Genomic DNA, 17,468 nt, shown 5'->3' with positions numbered 1-17,468 from the left:
ATAACAGTTATGGCACACGTTTATAGTTACTGTCAAATATTATTGACTATTGTATCTTAACTAAAACCATTGTATTCTTTTTTTGCATGTACCTACTCAGTAGAAATTATGTCCTTAAGGGTGGTTCCTAGGTGGATGTTTTGTAAAAGACAAAATATAGGCAATATTTTTACAAAAAAAAAAAATGAATATATTTTTAAGAATTTTTTATCTAATTATCAGTATTACTTGCACTTGCTAGGCGTTGGCGCAAAATTGACCTTTATGGAGTTGTCAACATCCAGAAAATACTAGTAACCAAACTGACAAAAGACTTTTTTTATCCAAATTGTGTCAAAAATCCGTCGAGTCTTTAAAATTGCTTTTGTTTTTAAAATCGTTTTAACTATTTTTTTTTAATGTCAAAAACTTGCCTACCATGTGGACTGCAGGGCGGGGGTGTGGAGAGATAAAAGCCAAAGCACCCATATTAAAAATAGGACCTGTATGTGTTGTAATAGTTAAAAAAAAATTATCAAAATATATAACTCTTTGCTGTGTTAATATAGTCTACAAATGTTAGCTTAATGTTAATAGTTTTATTAAAAAAACTGCCTAAATAAAATATGCCAGTGTAAAGGCCCTTTAAACTATAATATAGGATGATAATTTTATGGTGAACCACAAAATATCTTATAGGGTTTAAAAAGAAATTATATTTTTTTCTTGCGTGGTTTTTATACAATGTGATCTCTATTTTTCACTTTTTTGTTTTTACCGAGTACACGAGTTTAGTAGCCCCTTTAACTTGACGAGGGCTAATTTTTAAATATCGAAAATAATTAAAATTATAGTACTCTTTAGGTTGGACGTGGAAAGTAGTTATATACATACATAGAATGTATAGTATCTTTACACAGATACAATGCCAATTTAAGAGCGAGGGAGAGGCCAAATTGCGCCTACGAATATTTAGTAAAACCGCTAAAACGGCGGCGGTGGTACGTTTGGTATATTGTTAAATGACAATTTTTTTAATTAAATGTTTCAACACATTTCAGGTTGGCGAGCGGCGGGTTCGGTTATTGTCGTCGGATTGGCTTAGATTTGCGCAGAGAGCATTGCATATAATACTATAAAATATGTACCTACTAGTTTATTAACGGCTATAATAATACAATATACAGACGTGGGGTTGCGGCGACGGGCATGCGCTTTGATTCGTGTACCACCCCATGCTTAAGTCGTACAATCACCCCATATATTGCTATACCGGGGATAGCTATGTGTACATATTATGAAATCCCTGGTTTTGTGATACAGAACAGTATAAAAGCCAATAGTTTCGTTTCGTATCAGCTGGGGCCGTTTGGCTTGTTTTTATTTTTATTCCTCGTCAAATATCGTTATACGAAAACTACCGCGCGGTTTTTCCATATATATACTTAATTTTATGGTTTTCCAGGTATTTGATTCAGCCGATTGGAATCGCGTTGAATAAACACCTCAAAATTATATAAATTCATTAACAAGATGATTGCAAAGCACAACGAGTATCTGGTCACGATAACGACTTGGTCGTACATAAATTACAAACACTACAACTGAGCATAAGAGTACAATATGGTGGTAATTGCTTATTGTTACCACCACGGACTACTGTTTTGATCCTTGCCTGTTGTCTTCCTGGTTTTCCGTGCAAATGATGAAAGCCCGTAACCGTTTGATCCTGTTGATGCTCACTTGTGCTTTTATTGTGAGCATATTTTTTTTTACATTCAACAATTACAAACAGACCGCTCCTAACGCCCTGGTAATTTTCATCAACTATCAGATTTACATATATTATTGCAAACAAATGATAAACTATTTGAATTATGTGATTTCGCAGGTTGAATCTTATGGAGGTAAACCCGCGAAAGTGACAAATCGGCAAAAGCAAATCGTCCAACAGCATTATAATATTATTTTGCCTCCCGCTGTGGAACGTATGTTACCTGGCCATAACGGAATAATTCCCAAAGATGCCGTTTGGCAAACTGTTCAGTCAACTAAGTAATGATAAAACCATTTTAATTTGTATCAAGCGTTACATAGTTTTACAGATACATAACGGTTGCATTTATAACCGACTGCAAACTAAAATATGTAGTATGGAAAATATTTAACCCTACGCTGCATGAATAATTATTAATTTATTCTTTTAATACAAGGCACAATTTTGCTAGAAAGTTTGTGTGCTTAGGCACCAAAAATATTATATAATCCATTCCTTTGAAAACTTAAGGTTACTTCCCGTTTTTAGTTTGTGAATTGGTCTGCAGCATTTCTCAATTTTGTCTTACAAATATATATATGTATATTCAAAATTCAATTACCTATAGTATATAACCAGTGGTGAGACACATGCCTTAGTCGAAGAGGAAATTAAAAAATATTGTGCTTGATATTTGTATAAAAATATTTACTAGTATTTCATTTCAACAAAACCATTTTTTTATCCGCTTTTTGTTTGGGTAGACGTTATCTCGTTGTTTCCTATAATGCTTTGCCACTGATTATATTCTATTAAGTTGTATGTTTTAAATAAATCATTATTAGTGATTTAAATAAGATAATATTTCTAAAAACATTTTTTTTTCGTTACTATACAGGTACAAATTTTTTATTTATTCAGCCTACTTGGACTTGAGGATTAAATCTGTTGGGCCATTAGTACGGCTCATCGGTGCTACTAAAACACGAAGACCAGATACAGTGTGGTGTAGATTGTGGTATTCAAACAGATCAAAAACAGTCTCTGCTATTGTAAAGACGATTCGTGAAAACTGGAATCTCAAGTACAGTGCGGTTTTTGTACTATGTAAACTACCACAAGACGGGACTTATCCATTAAGCGTATCAATAGTATCTCATGTCAAAGACTCCATAACTAATAGAGTGCATGTACAAGTACCGAAACCAAGCAGAAAATTTAAGACTGAAATAGAAATTTGCATTAAACCGTTACATTATTATTATGATAAAGTAATTACTCTTATATTTATGTATATTATTATATTTGATGTCGTAAAAGAATATTATAAATGTATTCATTATTTTAGGCAGTGCAACTCATGGAGTTTGTAGAACTCAACTCCTTACTTGGTGTCGGACATTTCACACTGTATAAAAACACAATTGGGCCAAACGTTGAATGTATACTTGACCGGTATAAAAAAGACAATCTTGTTTCCATTTTGCCTTGGCAAATCGATATGGTGTCCAAAAAGGAAATAAGAACCGAAGGAATGTTTGCAGCGCTCAACGATTGCTTGTACAGAAATATGTATAAATCAAAATATGTCGCATTTTTAGACATAGACGAAATTATTATGCCAAAACAGAATAATACTCTAATTCAATTTATCAGGTATGAATACACTTATATGTTTTATTTTTAAATTAAAATGTAATCAATATTAAAAAATTAAACACCTATTATTTTCAGTCGACTAAACATGTATCAAACTCCAGCTGCATATTCATTTCGTAATGCCTTTTTTTACATGCAATGGGCCGACGACGACAGTTTACAAACTGAACAGAATTCATTTCAATCTAACCTAATAGTTTTACGCAAAACTCGTCGGAAAACCAAAATACATCCACACAAACAACGGTCAAAATACATTTGCGATCCTCGGAAAGTAGTCGAAGTCGGAAATCACTTTGTTTGGGAGTTTTTGAGTTCCGGACATGATGGAACAAATTACATACCAGCAGAACTAGCATTGCTTCATCATTACCGTGTGTGTGAATACGGAGGAGACGATTGCGTCACAGCAGATTCTACTGTAGATCGTACGGTGCACAGATACAAAAACAAATTGGTCGATAGAGTCACAAATACTCTATCCAACTTGGATACACAATGCCTAATAGAAGCTCAAGCGAATACAAATGATACATTGTACTTTTCAAATTAATCATGTTGTTATGGGTAACAAATAAAGTGCTTCCAATAAACTTAAAAACGTACATTTGATGAATAATTTTAGTTACTAATGAGTAATGACGATAGTTTGATTATTATAATTTATCTTATATGCATTGAAGAATCACCATTGATATTTTAATAGGCATAGAAGTATATCCTATAAATACCCTATAATTGGCTAGTATAAAAAAAATACACATAACAAGAAAAAAATATAAATTTTAACTTTTTGATATTTGAATAAAAATTTTAAAATTTTATTTCGTTTGAGTTAGTAGTTGAAAATGATATATACAATTTTTGAAAAACCCGCTAACTGAATTATATTTTGTTTGTAGTCTGAACTCAAAATAATTGAGCCATTGAAAAGGAAGGGTTTAAAATAATTTTAAATATCTGAAATCTGATGACTAAATTAAATGTTTCAGGCTGGATGTCCTGAAATGTACTCGTTATAGTTGCTCGTAGGATACAAATTATATTTACTTATAACATTTTTTTTAAAAAATACATTTTTTTTATTATAAGTATACATTTTTCTATTTACTCGGTGAATGATCGAGTATTTGAATTACAAACAATAGTCATGATAAATATATGAGCATAAACAATTTTTTTTTAATAAAACTTAAATATTGGCTGTTGGGTACTTAAAATAACTTTAAACAAGTACATTATATAAACATTAATTGAATTAAATTAAAATCTCAATTTTAATTTACTTAAACATAAGGATAACAATTAATAAATCAAAATAAATAGCTAAGGAACACTTCAACTAAATATCTTCAATATTGTCTTTTAATGTAGAAATATCAATAACGTCACAATCTATGAGCTTGTTACTTCTGGAACACTGGTTCATGTATTCAGCAGTTTGACTCAAAAGGCGCTCATTGAATTTTACACCTTGATTACTTGCAAATAGCACCTTATTGATATCTTCTGCGATTTTCAATGAAGTCAGTTGTTTGAAATTAGTTTTTAAAATATTTAAAATTTCTGTTTTGACATCAGTAGCGCGACAAACAAAATTTAGTAAAAATAGTCCTTGTTCGTCAATCAAATTTTTTACACAATCTAAAACATCTCGAGTCAAAAAACTCTTAGGAGGTCCGCTCAAGCCCATCGTTGGATCTTTGACATCTACATCGTAAATAACGACATCAAATTTTTCACGCTGATCGGCTGCTATTTTTAGGTATTCTAGTCCATCGCAGATCTTGACGTCTAATCTATCGCTTTCAACTAAACCAAAAGCTTCTTTCGCTATTTTGTATACAACATCATCTATTTCCAATGCAATAATTTGCACATTTTCATAAATATTAATTAACAAATTGACCAATACTCCTCCGCCCAAGCCGATTAAAAGAACTCTAGGTACTTTCAACGGTTTGCTCGCTACGATTCCTACTCCGAGTCCCAAGTATGGTATGTAGTCACTGAGAAAATGTGACTGGTCAATTTTAGTTTCTCCACTTGGAGTTTTTATTAGTTTGGCCTCGGATTGAATAATGTGAGGCATATTTAGGAATACTAAGCGCCTGAATACTTCATTTGTTTGTCCGACTACTTCCTCTACAACGTAGTTACCAGAAAATTCACTCTTATCTTCCATAATGATTTTTCTATCTCCAAGCTGCTGTTCCAAGGACAAGAACAATATAGTTTCACCACGATTTAAAACGCCTTGTGGTGCAATTTTCAACATGAGCCTCGACAATTCCTGTTGCACTTGTTTCAAACTTCTGTAGATTTGACTTCTGTGCATACTAATAATAGCCAAACGGTCTACATTACAATTTCTTCTCAATATTTCTTGTCCTTCGCTGCTATTGAACAACCATTCGTGTTCGCGACCGTGTGGCACAATAAATGCGGCGAATGTCATTTTATTTGGATTTCGTTGTGTGGGCGATTCTACAACTACTATTGTATATCGAGGAGTTTTCGTTTGAGAACAATTGATTTCAAAACAATAATTATTAAACTTATCATTCATTTGGCATTTAGTGAGATCATAACACATGGAAACAGATTTCTGAGTATCTAAAACAATTTCCAATAAATCGCCGATTGAACTTAACCTTTCGTTTGTTTGGCCATCAGGATTCCACTCAAGAATCGGATGGGCACCCGCTATTTTATTTATTTTGGTGCAGACAACCATAAATACAGGTTGACCATTGAAATCGGAAGAATCTTCAATTTCCGTACATTGGCATACTCGAATTATCCAACCTTGTTCACTGAAATAGGTGAAAAGAAACTTGGCGATATGACATTGAAGTAAAGACACACATATATATCGGCCCCCAAACTTTAGGATCCTTTTGATTTCGGTGAACATCAACATAGCGCGAGCTATCGATTCCATTTCACCGTCGGGCATCAAAGCATCTAATGTACCTTTATCAATGACGACGCTAAATTTCTCATCGGAGTATTCCGTTTTCAATATATCTTTCATTTCGTACACCAACCCGGGGTATTTCTGTTTATGTTTTTTATTCATATTTGCGATTACCACTTCGCTGTTATCGACGCTCACCACATTGGTAAAACCATCTTTATACAGCTGAAGACTTAGATCGGAATTTCCGCACCCCGACATTAGTATTACATCTTTAGCACTTATATATTTAGTGAGCAAGCGTTTTAAATTATTGTAATTACCGTACCATTCGAATGTAGCCTCTCGTTTAGTGAAAAACGAATCCCAATATTCAGGTTTACTGAAATCGCTGGTTTTCTCTGGTATTAAATCCATCGTTATAATTTTCAACGCGATTTGAAGTTAACAACAGAAGACCGACGTTCAAACATCCGAAAAATTTAACAACATAATATTATATTATTATTACTTAAATTTAAAAGTATAGCTGACCTACACTCCAATGTGCATGGTGTGATCCATGCCCTATGGTGTGATGTGAGCCGATTGCCACTATCGCATGCATTATGAGATAACAAAATTTGTTTACATGAAGTGTTTTAAAATAATATTATCTTAAATCTAGCATGTGATCGCTGACTGACTAGGTATATAAGTTATAACTCAGTTTTAAAACTACTCGTCAAAATATTATTTATTGTAGTTTCAGGTTTGAAAATTGTACGTAATGTAAATAAAAGATTATTTTTATTATAATTTATACTTATTATTTATTTAATACCATCTAAAAATTGCTATTTTTTTAGGTAGTTTCAAGCTATGACTGAATAACACCTGTATTCTACACTCCTAGCCATCGCCAAAACTTCAGCTATTTCAACTGTATGTTGCTAGAATGTAATTCAATTAGTAATTAAGTTGATTTTTTCATGATTCATTAGGGCAGGTGACAATTTTTATTACTTAGTACTTTTTTGTTAGACACTAATTTTTTTAAGCTTTTTAAATGCATTCTATACTATACATTATATTTCCCTATGTAGGTTTTTTTTCTGTATAATTAATGATGGTTTGTTTTAATTAATTACTTTGTTAAAGTATATTATGCTTTATGTATACTCTATACCCATTTGGGTGTTATATTTTAATAAAAAAAAAAAACATACATTTAAATCAATAGGTAAAAATATCACCCAATTCACTAAAAATCTACTAATATTTCACCATGACACAGAGATCTCATGTACAGTAATCGAAAATACGAGGTATAAAATAGCTAAATGACATAGCTAATTTCAAGTATGTTGTCCATTAAATCGGATGTGGCCAATTTAATAGACGTACTTCAAGGGTTCCAAATAATCATCGATTTATCCTTTCAATTTATTTTGCTGTCAGTTGTAGGTAAATGAAGACATTTGAGGACGCAATTTTTACTTTCAAACAGATTGTTTCTTATGTGCTGTATGCTTAGACGAAACAAAAACTAATTGGGAATTTTTGAAAAAGCTGCTGATCGACCACACACTAAAAATATTAACAAAGGATGGTGTCTTTGTCGTATTCAATCGGTCAAATGCCGTGTGAGCCAGTATCTTCCAAACCAGAGTCGAAAACACTTAAGTTTATTACTTTTCCGTACCTGTTTATATTTGATAACATACCTACAAATTTGCAAACAGAGTGGTCACTGGTATTGCTATTTTCCTCATATTCAAGATGGAGGTTGAAGATGTACTGCTGAATAACTAATAGAACTACTTAAAAATGGAGCATCTTCATGGGCTACAACAAGCCAATTCTTCATATTGAGCACAGTTCTTAAAGAACTCTGTATTGATAGGTGATGTAAGTAAATTTTACGTGATATTTAAGTATAATTGATTTTTAAGTTTTATTATTAATTTGATTATAGTTGTTAGCGAGAAAATGTATTGGTTTTAAATATGTCTAGTCAATATAATATCATTTATCGCAAGCATTTTCAAGGTTATCAAACTTTTTAAGCGTATCCAAAGTTAATAACTTTTCTTAAGATTTGTATTTTTAGGATTTGAATTTAGATCTAAAGTTAACTATCATTAAGCAATTATTAATTTTTGAAAATTACACCTGTACATTGTTAGTTCTGAGAAATAGAACCCTGTGATATTTTACAATGTTCTTATACCCAATAAGAATCACAAGTTTACTATTTTAACAATTTTCAAGTTCATAAGCTTATTTTTAAGGTTTTAACCAATATTTTTGTTATTTCCCTAAAGAAAAATGCACTAGTGATGCCTCAAACCGAAAAAATCATCAAATACAAGGTGGATATTTAGAGAAAGTGATGGAACTTGGCGAGTTAAATGTTTTGACACCCAAAGTGACAACAATCCGAACTTAGAATATTGCCATTAAAAAGAGTTGCAAGAAATGAAAGATGCTTTTAAAATTAACAACGTCTACCTGGATATACACACGATTGTAATGTTAGCTTTGGAGCAACGGGGAGAACTCTTAACCACTAAGATAGTACCTGCTGTATAGACTATAGCCAGGGCTAATATCTACTGCCAACGTCTGAGTTGTGGAGGAAGATCCTAGAGTCATCAGTCCGCTAAAGGTCGTACTGCCAAACTGTGAGCCTTTAATGCCTAACGACCATTGTCTAAAAATTTTACCACCGGCATTACCTACAAACTTGCCCTAAAAACTACATGTCAAAGTGTTTTAACTGGACGCAATGCTCCAATGGAGGTGACTGTCCTGCGGCTTTTTTTTCCATCTACACTTGTATTGTGTGTGTATATTTAAGTTTTTAGTAATTTTGTTGTACATAGTGGATTAGGCCTATTGGGGATACCACTTAAAAAAAAATATAACAATAATGTTACTTATTAGTGAATACTGAACTATGGAAAAAACTTTAATGCTGGACTATAATAATAATCACAATAGAGTACATAATAATTTGTGGAAAATATTATAGGCTTAAGTTAGGTTACATATAAATATATAAGCTTATAATAATTATTATTGTTCAATATGTATACAAACTAGTGTTATCTTGGTTTATTATCGATTTAGATACAAGACAAACACCTTCATACATTAGAAATATCGTTGACCATAAACTAATTTACTTTACTTGCAGGGTTGTCAGGTGTTTTACTACCAATTAAGATGTATAAGTCGAGTTTTCTACACATAGTATGAACAGGTTAAATCATATACACAAATATATTTGTTTAAAGGAAATTTCATATTAACACTTTTAAATTTTTAATATAAAAAAAAATTGGTTTATATATATATAAATTTGTTTCTAAATTATCTATTTCAGTATAAATTGTATTCCTAAAGCTAAGGTCAATAATAAACAGAGGTTATATACTTGAGCTGATGCGCCATTGCATAGATCACCATGGCAAAAACACATGAAAACCTTCTTGTATTCCCAGACGGTATCATCACAGCGTTCTTCACTGTCCGATGGTCCTCTTTGCAAACAAGTCCTTTGGGTTGCGGTGTCGAATTCTTGTTCTTTAGCGTCAACATCTCGTGTTTCGATTATTTTCCCACACCATCCCGATGCGCAAGGTACGACTTCTGCTCCAATGCCCGGTTCTGCATTTAATTGAGAAATGTTGGTATATTTAAAACGGTCTTTACAACTTCCCAAATCCCCTCGAGAACGACAACTAAAACAACGTTTTACAACACTTTCGGAAAAGTCTATCAACACCGTCAATAAAAATATACTGAAGGCAATTTTGTAAAACATGATTGTGTTAATATGTAATATTGTTACTGGACTGCCATCAAGGCACTTTCACTTTTCTCTAGTATGTATATTCACTGTAAAAAGGGCTTTTGACAGGAAAATTAATGACGGTCGCGCATAATGATCAAAATGCTAATATTTTGTTATTATTTAGTGAATTTAATGGAATTTTAATAGTATTTTAAAGACTAAGTTCATTTAGTATGGTAATAATTGAAATTTCGAATATCGGAAACTAAAAAGCCATAAGGTGTACTCGTCATTCGGCGTTTATGGTTGATGTGCAGCAACATTGTAAGTAGACTCACCTTTAGTGAGCATACCACTGAATAAATTACATTTATAGTATATTCTGATTTATGTGTATACGGTTATACTTTTTCGTGTACGGAATCCCCCATCAAACACAAAAATATTTGTATTTATTCATAATATTTACCATTGTGAAATGTGAATACGGCACTATGGAGCAAGGACTAAGGAGTATTCTTATTGATATCTTATGATATCCTTTAATCGTCGAACATGATAAGTCATGTCAAAAAAACAACAGGTATGTCAGCAACTCGGTGATAAGCCAAAAATGGCTGCCAGTGAAAATTGATAGCACGAGCTACCGACATACCTGTTCACGTCTTAGTCACAGATAAAGTGTTTTTGAAGATTCGAATATTTTCGTTTGCATATTTGGTCACAGTGTATAAAAGATAAAAGGCCTATTATCCGAAGTCGAATTATTGGTTATTACCACCACAGGCAAGAATGCGAATGGAATCTGGATTCTGGAAACATCATCAGTAGACTGTAGAGTGTAGACAGTACAGCTAGTTAAGTTCAGTCATTTATTTCGTCTCAAAGCTGCAAAATATCTTATTTTTTTTAAATTTGTATACATTTTTCGATTTAAAAACTAATTAAAAAAATACATTATGCCCATTAGACTTTAACGCATTTACTAGTTAAAATAATTAGTTCAATAATACCTGTTGAAACTGTGTGAATTTATCAAAAGATATGGTACACATTCGTAAATAAGTAAGAAATTTGCAAATTTTAAAAATATCATAGATTAAAGTATGTGAACGTTCAGCATTTTCAATTATAATTGTACGATGGATATTCGGACGACATTTAATGTCTCGTCCACACTAGCGAGCTGAACTCCGAATTGCTGCCAAACGTGATACTACTAAATCGTACACTGCGATCCATCTAATGTTGGTATTTTGATGATCCTTAGACGTGTATGTTGCTGTAACATGTTTGTGTTGCAGTTTAAAGTTCGAAACATTATGTAAACGAGGCTTTAAAACTACAAATAAGCCTTACAGTAGTACAGTGTTTGCACCAACAATTTTGCTTCAGTAATCATTCAATGAAAATATAAATTTAAAATTTACTTTTCGGATGCCAAATTGAATCTATTTTCTTTAGATTTCAGATTCTATCCGTTTGTATGAATTTTGCATTAAATTCCAAATAACAATACCATCAATTTTGTACGACATTGAGCAATACAGTGCAATTAATTATAAAATAACAGTAAGCACAAAAGTATTAAGATTTAGTATTGTAAAACCCCGCTACAAAATATATGATAGTGTTATGTAGTTATTATGTTGTAGTTTTAATGGATTATTGTACTTTTCTCAGTTCAGATTAGTGACTTGGTTATGGACTTATAATTTATGTAAAATTATTTGTTGTTCATTGCAATACCTTACTTTGTTATCGGTATTATTTTATTTACTTCTCAATTAAGTAAAGACACTAGAAAATGAACACATTCTCGTGTGAACTTTACAATATGTGTATTAAATTAACGTTTATAATTAAAAATTGTATTATACATCTATACTTGTTATCTATTTATTGTAATTTAAAATACTAAATGTTGCGTTTTATTTTATTACAGTTTAATCTACTTTATTTGCCTTAATTGAAGAAATGAACGACACAGATCACCAAAATGGGATGCATTGTTTGCACTCTCCGCGACAAATTTCAGAGGTTAACTTTTTGCCACCGTCGCCACCTGCAGGGCTAGCATCACTTTATATGTTATGTAAAAGAATATACCCCGATCAATGTAATCCATTACAAGCTACCACTGTAGTCAAATATTGGTAAGCTATTTTTTTCCCCTTATATATATATATATAAATAATATAATAATTAGATAATTTTTGATAAGTATTGAAAAGTAGTAATTTTTAATTTGAATGAAATACTAAATTATTATAATCTACTATTTGACATCAAAATATTATCTGTGGATAACCATAAAATTAAATGAACATTGAAATGTAAAATAAAAATAAAATCATTTAAATATGTTTAGTTAGTTATTACAAATAAAAGATAAATATTTTCTAGAATTGGTCACAGATTTACATTTAATTAATGTTTTCCAATGTTTCTATTTCTTAAATGTATTTCTTCTTTTATAAATTGAAGCTTGCATTCACATACATAATGGTGTTTCCGTTCCACTTTTTTTTTTTTAAATGTGTTATATATTTTTCAATTTTTGTTGTAAAACGACGGGAAACCTGATGTGTATACCTCATCATTGATATATTGTATTGTAATTTACATTTTTTATTTCAGTTAGATTGAAAAAAGTCCTGTGGTTAAAAAAAAAAGAAAAAAAAAATACCACTATAATTTATGTGGAAAAGGGTGGTTCATTTCCTGTCTCTATATTTAGTACACACATGTTTTGCATCTAGTATGGGTTGGTAACTTATTGTAAATGGGATACGAAAATAACTCAAAGTATTAGTTAGAGTGTTTGAAATTTAAAGTGTACTTATTTGTTCTCACATTAAATAGCAAAAAATGACTTATTCTGTTCAAACATTTTTTTATTTTATCAAATAAGTATTGAATTGAAATACCTAGTCTACAATCTTAAGTATACAATCGAAAAAATCTTAATACTTAAATTACAAGTTCATATAAAATTAAAATTTGTTAAGGACCTGTTTATGTTTACTAATTTCGGTTTTTGTTGATTTTTTTGAAATGCAAGGTCAACATAAGAATGCTATACTTTTTTGGAATCATTATAATTTTGTAGATTTCAATTTTTTTTTCGATAGTTTTTGTGGGTTTTTTTTACAATGTGTATTATACATTCTATAATTAACCAGTCAAAAATTTCATTAGATTTTTAAAGTTAATGAATTGGAAAAATATATAGTAAATTATAAACTGTAATTTTAAAAAAAAATCTGTAATTGCAGATTACAATAACAAATTTATTGTCTAAAAAACATTATTTATATTTAATGGCTTTTACCATTTACAATTTCCCAAGGAATCATTTATTTGAAAATGATGTTATCACTTTCAGTTCTAGTGATTTCTGAAGACCTGAACTTCTTTCATCCAATAATATACTATGTGCTAGCTTTTTTAACACAAATTAAAAATTATTGTTAATTACAATTGTGTATACTTAACAACATATATTATTGTACACTAAATATTATATATTTTTTTTTATACACTCGAGATTACATTTAAATTTTGTACTAATGTTTTATTTAAAGTTTTGATTTTAATAGTTTGTATTTTTTTTTTTAGGCTCGGCGGACCAGATCCGTTGGACTATATTAGTATGTACAACAATCCAGGCGATCGTATGATAGGTATTCCTCCTCATTGGCATTATATTAGGTTTGAATTATTTTTTAAACTTTTTTATTTGTTCCATTATCATTGTTAAAAAGTTTCATATTTTTATAGTTTCGGATTATCAGATTTACATGGCGATGGCCGGGTCCATAGTACGTCAAATGGTCCGGATGGACCAAGTGGGTTTGGATTTGAATTGACGTTTCGACTACTTAAGGACCCTTCTGAAACTTCTCCACCCACGTGGCCTGCCCGCATGATGCAGTCTCTTGCCAAATACGTATTCAAAACAGGTATAACAAAAAACCTAGCATAAATGCCTTTCAATTTTCAATCAATGTATATTACAACTCTACACAAGCACGTCATTATTGATACATAGTTTTCTCCATTGTATCACTTCAGGTAATACATTATATGCCGGCGATCACGTATCTTGGCACCACGGTTTGGATGGTAGTGAAAGTCGTTTGCAACATATGTTGATGGGGGAAGATCCACAGATGCAAGTCACGGTCACACCTCACGGTGCTGTGAGATTCGTTCAAATTGTCGGCGCCTGTTTGGAAGAGTTACAAGCCGTTCAGAGATGGAACGGCCTAGGAGTATTGCAAATCTTGAAAAGACATGCGATGTATAAACAAAATAATATTTGACTAATTAAAATGGGGAAAATATTTATAAATTCTGATCGATTTTTAACTCAGATCAATGTTTACACACAAACTAACTATTGTGATATCATATAAAAAAAAAACAATTTAGACGTATAATGGTCCACATAATTTCATCATTAAGCCTAAATAAAATGTTATCAAATTTATTTCTCAGTCAGGGGGGGGGGTTATTTATTTTTATGAAAATAATATTGTTTATTATTTGGCACTTATAAGTTATTGTAATTCCTATTACTTTACATTGTCGACATATATGTGAGGTTGTAAACACTTTCTATTATAAACTTAAAATTTGGTATTTTTAAAAAAATAATAAAACCATAACCTAACCTTAGCGATGAATATCAATTAGGTTGTGTTTATTGTGATATAATTTATTTTTGAATTTTGTTGTAGTACCGGAGGCTCGTGGTTAATAACTAATATGCGAAGAGGAGAAAGTATGGTCGACATAGACCCTGCTGTTCATAACGAAGTAGCTGAAGGTATCAAAGTAGAAGGTTCGAATTTATGTGGAATTAGCGCTCATTGTTTGTGGGCAGAAATAAGCGAAAAAAGTAAAAACTTAATATGATTTATTTATTTTAAATCTATGAATACTAATTTTAATTTTAGGCAATTTGACATTAAGTCATCGATCTGTCGAGAGCTCTATAGATAAATTACGAATTCTTAACAATAGTGACACGCCTGCTGGGTAATTATAATTTATTTTTTCTACAACTATAATATCGGATTATTTATTGCAGTCGTAACATTTTATCTTCAACAAATTTTTGATTTCGTAATAATAATATGCTTATAAATAATAATCTAACACAGCCGTCTTACTAATACAGCTTATTATTTTAATAAAAAAAAAATTCTTCATTTCAACCAATACCTTAAGTGAATAGTATAATGACGTTATACTATCACATCAAAATTAAAAATTTCAATTTGGTAGTCTTTTTAATTTATAACTAGCGATATCTTGTCTTTTTTTTATAACATTATGTACAATTTTACATGGAAAAGTGTTTAACGTAATATATTAATTTTAGTTTAATTAACGAGGACGACAATACTAATTATAAGAACTGTGAATTATCCGAATTGGCTCAAGAAAAGTTTCTGGAAAACGTTCACTTAACGTTTAACTTGGAAGCCGGACTTTTACTACCTTTTGTACTCAAGTAAAATTCTATTGAAACGACTCAAATTCAATCATAGCCGTTAAATGATAAAGGGTTATTTTTTTATTTTTAGAGGTCGGATTAGACACGGTCGACATTTCACTTTTAAGTCAATTGTGGGCGATTCGACTATTACCTTTGTGGCTCCATCTGTGTCGGGTTCCGTTGTAACCGAAGAAAAACCGTATGTAGCCCAAGGTTCTTGGCTCCAAGTATTGGTTCCAAACAGTTTCCTCGAAACAATGGAGAACAGTTTAAACTTTCTCAATGAACCAATTTTGGTAAATATAATAATTTAAAAAAAATAACTATTTTGATAATTGTTATAAGATATTATCGAGTGTGCGAAACATTCGTATTTGTCTCATTTTTGTTAACTTAGTATTAATATGATTTTTTAGGAGCCGTTGCCGAAAACTGTATTTTGGTCTGAACAAAATTTAACCATAACCATCAACCCGGATAAATCTTGAAGTTGGTCGGGAGGCGTACGACACTTGCAGTGTGTTTTTGCATTATTTCCTTCAAATATCTAAATACTATCAGTTCCTCTAATATTTGTATCATATTGATTTATTCATTTTTCTAAAACGAGAAATATTATTGTTTTCAATAACAATTTATAAACAGTATTAAGACAATACCACTAAGTGCCTTGTAATTTATTTAAGTATCTTATTATTATTATTATTATTATTATTAAGTAATCGATATTGACTAATATAGTTATTTGTTGTTCTTTTATCATATTATGATTTAATCATATTATGTTTACCTTGAGAATTTGTTTTTAATATTCTATGTGTTAAGGAAAATAAAACTTGTGTAACCTATATACACTTTCCTAGATGTACTTTATGCAATTTAAGCCTAATAGGCAATATTGATTGGACCATGACATAGGTAAAAAAATTTATTTTTTAAATATATGCAAGTATTCAAGCACATATTGCCAATAGTTTAGGCTAATATTATTTGACGAGTACAAAATTTAAAGTCAGCAAAAAAAAAGTATGCTTACTATGTATGTGCTATTAAAAGAGTGATTAATTTTTCTCTTTTGTCAAATTAAACCACCTGTGGTTTATAATGTGTAATTAAACATACCAACTTAAACATTTTTCAAATTAGAGTTTTCAAATTAAATTGTAAAATACATTTAATTATTTATAAATAATATTAAAGAGTAGAATGAATTGGTTATGAATGAATGTATTAGTACTCAATTTTTCCTACTGACAATAATTATTAGTATTATTGCCTCTTGGAGACGTTAAATATGGCCATATGACTAGAATTTTATTTAATTTTCTAATTTGTCATCCGTTCTATGTTTCAAATGATTTGTATTATTTATTATTCTTCGACAAAAGAAATGGTCATTTATTCAAGCGTATGGCAAGAAAACAATAAAATTAGTAAAACAAAAGCCAGTAAACTAAGGGTAGGGGCATAACGGGGGTGAACTTAAAGTGATAAAATCACTTTCAAAAAAACGCTCAGATGCAAATCTGAATGCAATCAGATGGTAGGAAATTTAATATCGGTGAAAGCAAAAATGTGTTAAAAATTGTATTTTTGTATTAGTTTTTTGCAATTAAATTGGATTTTGCATTCCTTTCGTTGCCGTTGTTAATAATATGCGAATCAACAACATTATATAGATAATGAAAATATTTGTTGATTAACTGTTGGTATTGTTGGTAACAACCTGGAAATTTTGAACGGTCAAAATGTAATTTCCCCTTTTTTCGGGATTTTGCTTAAAAAAAAATAGTTCAACCATATGTTTTTTTTTTAATGTATATGTTTTAAAATCATGTTGTAATAAATATATAAGTATGTTAGT

At 30.6% G+C, this 17,468-nt stretch overlaps 4 protein-coding genes and 1 long non-coding RNA gene across 9 annotated transcripts; 3 read left to right on the top strand and 2 right to left on the bottom strand.

The window, feature by feature from the left end:
- Positions 1 to 1,086: 1,086 nt before the first annotated feature.
- On the top strand, positions 1,087 to 3,992 carry LOC126833505 (glycosyltransferase family 92 protein C33H5.2-like). Of its 2 annotated transcripts, none has more exons than XM_050564892.1 (5): positions 1,087 to 1,735; positions 1,871 to 2,034; positions 2,634 to 3,006; positions 3,084 to 3,391; positions 3,470 to 3,992. In XM_050564892.1, exons 1-5 carry the CDS (start codon positions 1,682 to 1,684, stop codon positions 3,945 to 3,947), a joined length of 1,377 nt encoding a protein of 458 aa, XP_050420849.1. In that variant the 5' UTR covers positions 1,087 to 1,681; the 3' UTR covers positions 3,948 to 3,992. The 2 variants fall into 2 exon arrangements, with proteins under 2 accessions (XP_050420849.1, XP_050420848.1); XM_050564891.1 differs by having other exon boundaries at positions 1,089 to 1,792.
- A 529-nt stretch (positions 3,993 to 4,521) lies between these two features.
- On the bottom strand, positions 4,522 to 6,903 carry LOC126833187 (eEF1A lysine and N-terminal methyltransferase). The gene has a single exon (XM_050564339.1). The coding sequence runs from the start codon at positions 6,729 to 6,731 to the stop codon at positions 4,737 to 4,739; it is 1,995 nt and encodes a 664-aa protein (XP_050420296.1). The 5' UTR covers positions 6,732 to 6,903; the 3' UTR covers positions 4,522 to 4,736.
- A 34-nt stretch (positions 6,904 to 6,937) lies between these two features.
- On the top strand, positions 6,938 to 7,744 carry LOC126833190 (uncharacterized). The gene is made up of 3 exons (XR_007684912.1): positions 6,938 to 7,076; positions 7,163 to 7,302; positions 7,537 to 7,744. It is a non-coding gene; the product is annotated as an uncharacterized LOC126833190 (long non-coding RNA).
- A 10-nt stretch (positions 7,745 to 7,754) lies between these two features.
- LOC126833188 (suppressor of fused homolog) lies at positions 7,755 to 16,350 on the top strand. 4 transcript variants are annotated; one of them, XM_050564341.1, is made up of 12 exons: positions 9,686 to 11,160; positions 11,366 to 11,489; positions 11,560 to 11,667; positions 12,041 to 12,251; positions 13,717 to 13,809; positions 13,879 to 14,060; positions 14,173 to 14,401; positions 14,841 to 15,001; positions 15,060 to 15,141; positions 15,488 to 15,619; positions 15,693 to 15,900; positions 16,021 to 16,350. In XM_050564341.1, exons 4-12 carry the CDS (start codon positions 12,073 to 12,075, stop codon positions 16,090 to 16,092), a joined length of 1,338 nt encoding a protein of 445 aa, XP_050420298.1. In that variant the 5' UTR covers positions 9,686 to 11,160; positions 11,366 to 11,489; positions 11,560 to 11,667; positions 12,041 to 12,072; the 3' UTR covers positions 16,093 to 16,350. The 4 variants fall into 4 exon arrangements, with proteins under 4 accessions (XP_050420300.1, XP_050420298.1, XP_050420299.1 ...); XM_050564342.1 differs by lacking the exon at positions 11,366 to 11,489; XM_050564343.1 differs by lacking the exons at positions 9,686 to 11,160; positions 11,366 to 11,489; positions 11,560 to 11,667 and adding an exon at positions 7,755 to 8,204.
- Positions 9,399 to 10,585, bottom strand: LOC126833189 (uncharacterized). The gene has a single exon (XM_050564344.1). It carries the CDS (start codon positions 10,123 to 10,125, stop codon positions 9,676 to 9,678), a length of 450 nt encoding a protein of 149 aa, XP_050420301.1. The 5' UTR covers positions 10,126 to 10,585; the 3' UTR covers positions 9,399 to 9,675.
- Positions 16,351 to 17,468: the final 1,118 nt, after the last annotated feature.

The sequence above is a fragment of the Adelges cooleyi genome, unplaced genomic scaffold (assembly GCF_023614345.1).
Source record: "Adelges cooleyi isolate 19-005CV unplaced genomic scaffold, UGA_ACOO_1.1 ACOO_flye_CR_arks_rails_tigmint_CR_PRNA_2, whole genome shotgun sequence".
NCBI classification, from domain to species: Eukaryota; Metazoa; Arthropoda; class Insecta; order Hemiptera; family Adelgidae; genus Adelges; species Adelges cooleyi.
The sequence above is the reverse complement of the archived record's forward strand: the minus strand, read 5'-3'. Positions and strand labels throughout refer to the sequence as shown.

Excerpts from the sequence above, each read along its gene's own strand:
- LOC126833187 (XM_050564339.1), bottom strand. The coding sequence starts at position 6,731 with ATGGATTTAATACCAGAGAAAACCAGCGATTTCAGTAAACCTGAATAT.
- LOC126833188 (XM_050564343.1), top strand. The coding sequence starts at position 12,073 with ATGAACGACACAGATCACCAAAATGGGATGCATTGTTTGCACTCTCCG. Across the intron at positions 12,252-13,716 it reads ACCACTGTAGTCAAATATTG|GCTCGGCGGACCAGATCCGT; the intron begins GTAAGCTATTTT and ends TTTTTTTTTTAG. Across the intron at positions 15,002-15,059 it reads GGCAGAAATAAGCGAAAAAA|GCAATTTGACATTAAGTCAT; the intron begins GTAAAAACTTAA and ends TTTTAATTTTAG.
- LOC126833505 (XM_050564891.1), top strand. The coding sequence starts at position 1,682 with ATGATGAAAGCCCGTAACCGTTTGATCCTGTTGATGCTCACTTGTGCT. Across the intron at positions 2,035-2,633 it reads CAAACTGTTCAGTCAACTAA|GTACAAATTTTTTATTTATT; the intron begins GTAATGATAAAA and ends GTTACTATACAG. Across the intron at positions 3,007-3,083 it reads TACATTATTATTATGATAAA|GCAGTGCAACTCATGGAGTT; the intron begins GTAATTACTCTT and ends TCATTATTTTAG.
- LOC126833189 (XM_050564344.1), bottom strand. The coding sequence starts at position 10,125 with ATGTTTTACAAAATTGCCTTCAGTATATTTTTATTGACGGTGTTGATA.